Genomic DNA, 10,401 nt, shown 5'->3' on the forward strand with positions numbered 1-10,401 from the left:
TATCATAGAATCTTACAGCTCATTCGCTTTCAGTAATTTAATAAACCATTGAAATTTTGTAACCTAGAATTTCAATAAAGGGATAATATGCTTTAAAAATAATGAAAAATACAAATTATAGGAGCTGTATGTAAATATAGTAAAGAATGGTGCAACTCCTCAGATTTTGAAAAATGCCACTTACTCAGTAGTTTAAGAATATTAAGTATAACAACACATAAAAAATTTATCTAACAATGAAATAAGTTTTAGTTGAAATCTCTAAAAATAAATATCAATTCAAACCATCTAAACTAGTTAAATTCTCCCAAACCATAGCTTTTCCGCTGCAGTAAAATTACTACCTCCGTATCGAAATATTTGTCACTGTTGACTTTTGGTCCTGATGTTTGACCATTCATCTTATTTAAACAATTATGTAAGTATCATTTATTTTATTTGTTACTTATTTTTTTTCATCAAAAATATTTGAGCATGGCTTATCTTCTCGTATATTTGTAACAAATTTTTGAATAAGACAAATGGTCAAACGTTGTATGAAAAAATCAACAACGATAAATATTTTGATACTGAGGGAGTACTAGCTTTTATTATCATAATAAAAAATAGTACACTTTTAATTGAGTGCATACAAATTGTGCATTTAGTGTCACCTTAGAAAAAAAAAGCTAATTGTTATTTTTCACTATGTATAAGAAATGTACACATTTCAGTGGAGAATAAAACTCTAAATGTGTAGTTTTTAATACACTTTCTTAAAATGTCTACGTTTTTATACATATGCCAAAGTTATACTTTCAAATAAATAACCATTAGAAGGTACATGCTTTTTTTCCCTCTTAGCAAAATGTTTAAAATAAAAAATAGCCCAAGCACTAAAAATATCCAAGCATCATTCCATAAAAGGAGTGCAAAGTAAGCAACCCAATTGTAGAGGTCTCTTGATGCAAAATCAACCATACCATGTGACCCCTGAGCAGAGCGTTCTGCCCCACCACCCTCCTCAGGACAGCCCAGGCCGCCAAATAAAACTTGGCCACTTCCTCTCTTTCTCTCTCTAAGCCCCCGTCAAAGTCTCTCTCTTTCTCTCTCTACCCCCCGCTTCTGGGAAGCTCATCAGCCAGCCATGGACGACGCCGCTGGGGAAGAAGAAGCTTCCATGTAAGTTCCCCGCTCCAAATTTCCATCACTTTTCCTCGCATCACCACTTATAAATACTTGCTGCATCGGTCGCGCACAAAAAAGTTTGTTCCTTTCGCGCCCAATTGAAGATAAAAAAAGATAAGAATTTGATGCGGGGAAGAAGCTCAAATGCGTCGTGCTTTTGAAGGTTCGAGACCAGCCATGTCCTCGGCGCCCTGCTCGCGTCCTCGCCGCTGCTGGCGCGCGCCTGGGACCGTTGCGCGGCCGCCACCGCCGCCGCGTCGGGGCTCGTGCATGGCGAGGACGGCGGCACGGTGTACGTGGGTTTCTCCGGGGTGCAGGCCGCGCTGTCGGCGGCGGGCGCCGCGGTGGCCGGCGGCGGCGCCGACGCCTTCGCGCCGGTGGGGCTCGGCGGGGACGCCACGCGGCGGATGTTCGCGCCGCTGGTCGCCAACGCCGAGCCCGACGCCGCCGCCGTAGGGGAGCAGGTCGCCGTGCAGGCTCTGGCGCTGCAGTGCTTCTTGAAATTGTGCGGCTCCCCTGATTTCCAGGTAATTGATTGCTTGCTTGCTTTCTTCATTGAAAATATCTGCCTGATTCTCATTTATTTTACGTTTAGCGTGTTAATTGTAGCAGTTTGCCCACTAAATTTTACTAAATTGGCATCTTTAGTTTCGGGGGTTTATGTGATGATCTGATATTTTTGCTTTATGGCTGGCTTGAGATGTGATGTTGATGGGCCTGTCTTTGGTTGTTGCTATGTCCTTGTGTTTATACAGGTGAGAGAGATGCACTCAGATTTTATTATCCCCAGTGTCAGCGATTCAGTATTTAATACTGACATAATTTAACAATTTATTTGGTGTCAGAAGGTTTAAGAACATTGTGGGATGAAACCAAAACAAAATCTTTGTTTTTTTTTTTTTTGGGGGGGGGGGGGGGGGGACCTAGAAACAACAAAGTACATGTTGCTCTCACCCCTTGAGTGTGTATCTTCCCTCTTGTGATTTCTTCTGTTAGTTTCCTGTCTCTGGCATAGTCACACTGTAAGAGTTTGTAAAGTTTAGCTTATAGCTCAAAAGGAGGGGTGTGTACAGAGCAAAATCCCTGTCAAATTTGGCGGCTAACTTGAGATGCTATGCATTCTCTGTGCCTGTACCAATGCAAACAAAAAGTACATCCACAGTGACCACCAAAGGTTGCTGTTGCTCCTTTTATTGTCGCTTACAATCTGATTCATTTCAAGGGCCCATCCATAGGCAACAGAACAGGTGATGGTGATAAGGTATATAAATTGCAGTGCGCTGGAACTCATGATTGAGACAGTGGTGGTAAGTGCCTACAATATGCATGCAGATAGAATCTGAAGAAATTTCAAGATCTCGTAATGCTTCGAATAAGATGCGGAGGAGTGATGTGGAGGAATAAAATATGATCATGATGAATAGTGTGTGTACATCGTTTGCTGTCATTCGGAATTCAGTCTGCTTTCAGTGGGACACTATCTTCTGCTCTTCAATAATTTCAGATAGTCATCAAAATTTTGTGATGAATTTACTCGTGATTCAGACTTCTGAACTAAATTCCACTGTTCAAGAATTTATGTCCTCAATGACGAATTCCCTGTGCTCTATCACGAGTTCATATGGGCCCCTTTTAATTCCGTTCTTCAGATAACTAATTGTGAGAAACTTCAGCAATTTGTTGTCTTGTTGATCTTTTCAGTCACGTCTCAGAGGGCCACACTGTCTCCGCATCTTCTATCTATTCTTTCTTGCATTATTATCACTAGTTTCTTTATTTTAATCGAGTATTGACCAAATTATTGTTCATAAATCTATCTAGATGTTTATTTATTTGCATGATTTTTTTGGGGTTCAGTATGAGTACCGTCTGATGCTTATGCAGCTTAAGATCCAAATCTCTCTATATTTTTTCTACATATAGAAGTGGAATTGAAGATAGTAAATTTGTAACTTTTACAGATGCCACTGAGAGAACATACAATTTGTAACTCATCGCAATTGGTTGAAAATGCAGATGCTACTGGATCAGATCAGGGGCAAGGCAGTCGTGTTCACGGGCCACTCCCTCGGTGGTGCCATTGCCGCCCTCGCGGCGCTGCACTACCTCTGCATCTCGTCGTCAAGCTCGACATGGGGGCCAGCTCCTTCGGTCCTCTGCGTCACCTTCGGCAGCCCATTGCTCGGCAACGAGGCACTGTCCAGGGCCATCCTGCGCGAGCGGTGGGGCGGCAACTTCTGCCACGTCGTCTCGCAGCACGACGTCGTCCCACGGCTCCTCTTCTGCCCCCTCGACGCCGTCCCCGCGCACGTCATCGTCGGGATGCAGCTTCAGCAATGGCCGGCGGCGCGGACGCGCCACGCGGGCGCGGTGACCGCGGTCACCGCCACCGCCCGCGCGGCCGACGCCGACAGGGACGCGCTCCGGCAGCTGGTGCAGACGCACGTCGGCGCTGTGGCGATGGACCAGAAGCTCGCCGACCCGGCGGCGCCGAGCGGGGGCCCCTACCGTCCGTTCGGGACGTACGTGATGTGCACCCCGGATGGCGCGGTGTGCGTGGACAACCCGACCGCCGCGGTGCAGATGCTCTACGCCACGTTCGCGTCGCGGTGCTCGCCGGGGTCGGAGTCCCCCGAGGCGGCGCACTCCTGCTACGGCGACCTCGTGGTGAAGATGCCGCAGCACCTGCTCCTCAGGAGACGCCCGCGTGCCGATGACGACGCGCCGGTCATCGCGTCTAACTACGACGCCGGCGTCTCCCTCGCCCTGGAAGCTTCCGGCATACACGCCATGGTGAGAGCTGCGCATGTACGTGTTTCTTTCTGCAAGCGTGAACTACATGATCTCGTGCACGGTAATGTCATGTCTGATGTGTTGACGACGACGGCAGGCGACGGAGGCGTCGACGGCGAGGCAGTGGCTGAGGACGTCGAGGCGTGCGGGGCGGCGGCCGAGCCTGAACTGCGCGCAGCTGGCGACGAAGCTTGGTCGGATCACGCCGCTCCGGGCGCAAATCGAGTGGTACAAGGCGCTGTTCGACGGCGAGATGGGGTACTACGACGCGTTCAAGAAGCAGCGGTCGCCCAAGAAGTTCGGCAAGGCCAACATGTGCCGGTTCAAGCTTGGGCTGTTCTGGGACGGCGTGCTTGCCATGCTCGACGCCGGCCAGCTCCCCCACGACTTCCACCGCCGCGCCAAGTGGGTGAACGCCGCCCGTTTCTACCAGCTCCTCGTCGAGCCGCTCGACATCGCAGACTACCACCGCCGCAACCTCCACCGGACGCAGGGGAGGTACATGACCCACGGCCGGGAGAGGCGGTACGAGCTGTTCGACAGGTGGTGGCAGGAGAAGGGGTGCATCGGCGGTGGCGATGTCGCGTCGTCCATGTCATCGGCGGCGAGCAGGAGGCGGCGGAGCAAGAACGCCGGGCTGACGCAGGACCCGTGCTTCTGGGCGCGGGTGGAGGAGGCGAGGGAGCGGACGGAGAGCGCCCGGAGCGAGCGCGACGCGGCGGTGCTGGCGATGATGCTAGAGGAGCTGCAGGAGTTCGAGAGCTACTCCCGCGAGCTGGTGGCGAGCAAGGAGGTTTCCACGGACGTGCTCGCGCCGCAGTCGAGCTACACGCTCTGGGTGGAGGAGTGGAACCAGCTCAAGCTCAGGGATGAAGTGAGGGCCATCCTGCTTCAGTTTTGAGCGGGGAGGCTGAAGAACAGCTGAAGGATTATTCTAGGTAGCTGGTGCCTGGTGGACAATTTCCAAAATTTTAGGTAAGCATGGTGGATGGATGCTAAACTACTTTAGTATAGGTGATTGTAAATATACTAGTCACTGGATCAGGTTTATTAAATTTATAATGTATTTGTTCTTTCATGGAGTATAAAACCTTTCACCTGATTCAGCTAAGTTTCCCCATGTTCATGATTCGGCACATAGACAGCTTTACAATCATTGCAGCTAATTGCTCGAATTCTTTTTATAATTGCTCGAAAAGAAACAGTCACTGCAGCTGGTAAAATGGCAGCTGTTGCTGTCAGGGGTGCCAATCTTTGTTCCTCGAAACGGGTACGCTGTTGGCCTGTTGCTGCACAAACCAAAAAAATCCGTCTGTGATCGGTCATGCTCCCCACGAGCCCTTACTTTCGGTTCGATTGGAGCAGTCAAATTCTCAGGTAAATTCAAAATGGTATCTTAATTTCTTAACACAATGAAGAACAGGGCGCAAGTTTCGTGCGACCAACAGTACGCAGGTTCAATTCTGAATCTTGGAAATGCTAGCCGTTCCCGAAATAGGCTTGCTCCAGGCTTTGGGCCGGATAAATATAAAGTTGGGCCTTTTCTCCACCACATGATATGCTTGTCGCCAGACGCGTTGCTGCTGGAATGCAATCCGTTGCCATCTTGCTTCAGTTTTGAACTGGACTGCTGCAAACAGCTAAAGATTATTCTTTGATTGCCAGTGAACGTTCTCAAATAGTTCAGATATACTCCCTCCGTACTAAATTGATTTTTCTAATTTCATAACTTTTGCTATACACCTAGATATATACTATGTCTAAATACGTAGCAAAAACCATGTATCTAGAAAAGCCAAAACGAATAGTAATTTGGGACGGAGGGACTACATGGATTGTGGTCCATGGAGGGGGTAGTATAGGTTATTGTGAATAGGAAAAATTGTATTTTTTATCCTTCCAATATTGTAAAAGTGCCATATTTATCCCTCATGTTTCGTTTGGTACAAATTAACCACATAATTAATTAAACCAGTAGATTTATCATCCCCACCTTAGTTTAACAATGATTTAGTGCCATCCAATGGTAGTTTATGACACGTAATCATCTAACCAGTCACTGCTTAACGATGTAATATGCTGGGTCGAAGTTATAAAACTTATGGAAAAGATCAGCAAATCCTCTAAATTGGCTACCCCTAAAAATTTTATCGAAAAAAATTAATGGAACCAATTCACGTCAAACTATTATACCGATTCACTCAATATTAAACATGGCTTGGATGTGATTAGTAAGATGATTACATGGCCTAACTAATATTATATGAAACTAATATTATATGATAGTAAACCATTATTAAACTAAGGTAAGGATGGTAAATGCTGGTTTAATTAGTTAATGGGTTAATTTGTATCAAATTAAATATGAGGGATGAATGTCACACTTTTACGATACTTGAGGGATAAAAAAAATACACTTTTTTCCTCGTAAATATATGTAGACCTTTAGAAGCACTGCTATGGATTCCAATATATTTGTCCATTGGCACCTTGACATGCTGATTCGGATAAGTTGTTGCCTTCTGTTCTTCACATGGCTTAACTAATTTCCACTAAATTTCCTGTGGCTTATCCTACATGAGGATAAGTTGATTGGCAAGTATTTGATGAACGCATACCCGGCAGCTGCAATTCCATATGGTGTTGTCAGCGGCAGAAATATACAGCGAATACAATATTGAGACAGACTCATACCAGAGAAAAAAAGAAATAGAAATAGATTGCTTACACTACACAGCATGGTCACAACATCACTCACCCACAACATGCATTCCAACTATTGTATCTGGGAAAACCAACACGGTACTATGGTAGCAGAGTCCAGAAATATGAGTGCCCGGTAGGGGGCTCTCATCATGAGAAACGTTGTTGAACTATTGGTCACCGCTGGGGCTGCTTGAGAGAGACGAGGGTTTTAAAGAGGCCAGCCAGCACGCCGATGATGGAGAGCACGGCGACGATGGTTTTGAAGTTCTTATAGAAGCCTGTGGATGGAGATCCACATCCACCTCTCCTGCTTGTACTCCTGGCGGCGCTCGAAGACTTGGTAGTAGCGGTGGCCGACGCGCAGGTACTGGGCAAAGACCTTGAAGAACCTGAGCGTCCCGGCGTCGCTGAACTCGCTGACGACGATTCCCTCGGCGCGGAGCTCCTGGACGTCTTCGTCCCGGTTCATGAGGAGCGCGACGAGGGACACGTAGGAGCTGACGGCGAAGTTGTCGGCCCGGGCGGCGCCCAGGCACGCCTCGTAGGCCGCCATGTTGTAGAGCCAGCACGCGGTGAGGTCGCTGAGCACGACGGGCGCGACGGAGAGCTCGCCAGAGAGGAGGAGGCGCCGCCTCTTCGCCATGCTCATGTCCCCGAACCTCCTCGTCTTGCTCACCGTCAGCTTGACGCCCATCTCCGCGAGCTCCAGCGCCGTGCTGGACAGGGAGCACAGCCTCGGGGAGCGGAGGCTCTGGGTACGCGCTCCGCCCACCTGGCGGTGGTGGAAGAGGCCGAGGAGGTGCGGCGGCTCGTAGCTTGCTTCTCCTCCGGCAAGACCCGGAGCTGGCTTGGCACTGTTGCCGCCGCCGGCATCGAAGCCCGACGCCAGCAGAGCGATGAATCTCTCCACGGGGCGGAGTCCCTGAGCTCCATGAGGGCCTTGATCACGATCCAGGGGATCTGGTTCTCGAGCAGCAGGATTTCCCTCGCATGGACATCATCGGGTCCGGCGGCTCGTCGTCGTCGGGGCACATGGAGATCTTAAACTGCAGCAAGAAGCATCCATCCACGAGCATCATGTCGGCGAAGGTAAAGAGGCGGGTGCAGAATTTGAACTATAGGTATTCAAATTCCAGATGGTAAGAAAAATTTGACAACCTATAGTTTTATAAAACAGTAGCAGCATCATTGATTAATAAAATTGATCACAACTTAAAATTGTCCAACTACTAATGATCAACGTATCAAAGTGGCAACATATGAAATAAATAGAGGATAAAATAGCAAAATGGTAACAAAGCTTACAACTTACAAGCTACAGAACAACTTTTCGATCCTTAATGTTTTGAAAATGAGTGATGATGTCCTTATCCTTAGCTTGCAGGAAGAATTCCCTTTCAATCAATATGACCAAGCAACCATTCAAGTATTTCTACCCATCTTACTTCTTCTCTTGTTCTTTATCAAATTTATTATAGAAAAGACCCTCTCAACACTAGCAGTTGCAACAGGGAGAACCAACACCAATTTGAGAAGTTTATAAACAACTTCATACCGAGAAACCTTTCCTTATTTAACTAGCATCATAGACAACTCTGCTAGACTTCTTAAATTTTTGAAGTTTTCATCATTTCTGACATCATTGATATAGTGGTGCAACTGAAAATAAAGTTGGTTCATTTCTTCAAATTCAAAGTCATGTGGATATAACCAAGTTCTCAACATTAAAAGCAGAAAAGGAATTGGCTGGACTGAATGATGCCATGCATCTAAGTAGCTCTGTGTTTACCTCATCAAACCTATTATTAAGCTCTTGAACTTGCCTATTAATGACACCCAAAAACATATCAGCATGAAACCAGTGATAATTAATGGCACCTGTGTAGAACTGCTTTGATCTTTGCATACGAATATACTTCTCATTCTTGTCAACAACTTTAATATTGTGCTTCTCACAAAAAGAAGTGATCTTGGTAAGGAATTCTTGCCATCTAGAATCTTGTCTCAAAACATCCAGTTCTACCTTTGTGAACTCTAGAAGATCCATTGCATTTACGATATCTTGCTCCCTCTTTTGCAAAGAATTGCACAAGTCATTTGTATATCCAAATATTTCATTCATCAAGTGTAGCAGGAAAACAAACTCAAAGGACTTAAATACTGTGAGCATAGTGTGAGCTCCATTAGCCTCAGCCCCTTTACTTTCATTCCCAATCCTAAAGAGAACTTTCTTGATTGAAGGATACAAGAACATAACATGCATTACAGTTCTGTAGTGAGATCCCAATCGTGTATCACCTAGCCTTGCTAAGCCCATCTCTTGATTCAAACCTTGCCCGGTTTCAATTTCACCCAATTTCAATGCTTCAATCATGTATTCAGCTTGAGCAATGCGAAGCATGCGAATCTTTTTACAAGACATCCCTAGAACATTCAACAAATATGAAAGTTGCCCAAAGAACCAATCACAATCAATATTCTCCTTACCAACTGCTACAAGTATTAGTTGAAGTTGATGGGCAAAGCAATGAGCATAATAAGCAGAAGGTGACTCATCCATAATTAGTTTCTTCAAAACATTAACATGACCCTTCATATTACTAGCTCCATTGTACCCTTGACCACGTACCTTGGATAGGAGTAATTGATATTTGACAAGCAAGGACTGAATTGCTTCTTTAAGAGTCAATGTTGTAGTATCTTCAACTTGGACAAGACCTAGAAACCGCTCAACTGGTTCTCCTGTTTTATTGACAAAACGCAAACAAAGAGCCAATTGTTCCTATAGATATGCATCACTTAACTCATTAGCAAGAATTGCAAAACACTCATCACCAAGTTCGTCTATGATAAATTTGGCTGTTTCATGAGCACAAGCATCAATGAGTTGTTTCTGGATCTTGTGGTCTATCATCTGACAGTTTTGTGGTGCATTCCCTAGTACCACAAGATTAACCTCTTCAAAGTTTCCTGCTAGCCATGCTAAAAGTTCCCAAAAATTCCCTTTGTTGAGTGAATCCTTTGTTTCATCATGACCACGAAAAGCCAACCCTTGATGCAACAGAAATCTTATGCACTTAAGTGACCATGTAAAGCGAGCTGGATACTTAGCCTTGAACTGTGCAGTGTTTGATGCAACAGATTCACGGATTGATGCCTTAGGTCTCATGAACAATCTATATTTCTCTTTAGCTTCACTATAAGCACTATCGATAGCACCAACATGCCTATAAATTCTCCTTTTCATATTCCAATTTCTAGACCCTTCATCAACAAAAGCATCTCCACCAGCAAATTTGCAGTTATCTTGAATTCAGCAAACAAAGCAAAATGTAGCATCTTTATCCACACTGTATTCAATCCACTTGAATTCAGTAAACCACTTATGTTGGAAGCGGCGCATACCTCCACTTTCATGTTGCGGAAAAGCCTTCCTCCTCATCTTTGATTGACATGGCCCCATTGCAATGTACGCCCTTCTAACTAAATCTTGGTCATTGACAGCATAGCTTGAGATCAGAGCCCTCAATCTGTAACACCCGTAAAATCACCAACTAAAAACACCCGTTAAACATCGTCTTTAAAATCTTTTTACCGCTGAGCTCCCCGAAATTAGAAATCTTCCCGGCGATTTCGCCGTCCCGACACCCAAGGCCATCATTTTTATCCGTACCCGTAATTCTCGCCGCGTGCCGTCGTCAGACCGCCGCGCGCATGCTCCGACCGCGTGCCGCA

At 45.9% G+C, this 10,401-nt stretch overlaps 1 protein-coding gene across 2 annotated transcripts; it reads left to right on the plus strand.

The window, feature by feature from the left end:
- The first annotated feature begins 1,003 nt into the window (after positions 1 to 1,003).
- Positions 1,004 to 5,080, plus strand: LOC101774420 (lipase-like PAD4). Of its 2 annotated transcripts, none has more exons than XM_022829279.1 (4): positions 1,004 to 1,161; positions 1,331 to 1,694; positions 3,184 to 3,975; positions 4,058 to 5,080. In XM_022829279.1, exons 1-4 carry the CDS (start codon positions 1,127 to 1,129, stop codon positions 4,859 to 4,861), a joined length of 1,995 nt encoding a protein of 664 aa, XP_022685014.1. In that variant the 5' UTR covers positions 1,004 to 1,126; the 3' UTR covers positions 4,862 to 5,080. The 2 variants fall into 2 exon arrangements, with proteins under 2 accessions (XP_022685014.1, XP_004978916.1); XM_004978859.3 differs by having other exon boundaries at positions 3,184 to 3,960.
- The last annotated feature ends 5,321 nt before the right edge of the window (positions 5,081 to 10,401 follow it).

Source organism: Setaria italica, chromosome VIII, assembly GCF_000263155.2.
Source record: "Setaria italica strain Yugu1 chromosome VIII, Setaria_italica_v2.0, whole genome shotgun sequence".
NCBI classification, from domain to species: Eukaryota; Viridiplantae; Streptophyta; class Magnoliopsida; order Poales; family Poaceae; genus Setaria; species Setaria italica.

What these genes read in the sequence shown, in the direction of transcription:
- LOC101774420 (XM_022829279.1), top strand. Translation starts at nt 1,127, where the DNA reads ATGGACGACGCCGCTGGGGAAGAAGAAGCTTCCAT. An exon ending in GCGGCTCCCCTGATTTCCAG is followed by an intron (nt 1,695 to 3,183) that starts GTAATTGATTGC and finishes TTGAAAATGCAG; the next exon opens with ATGCTACTGGATCAGATCAG. An exon ending in CCATGGTGAGAGCTGCGCAT is followed by an intron (nt 3,976 to 4,057) that starts GTACGTGTTTCT and finishes CGACGACGGCAG; the next exon opens with GCGACGGAGGCGTCGACGGC.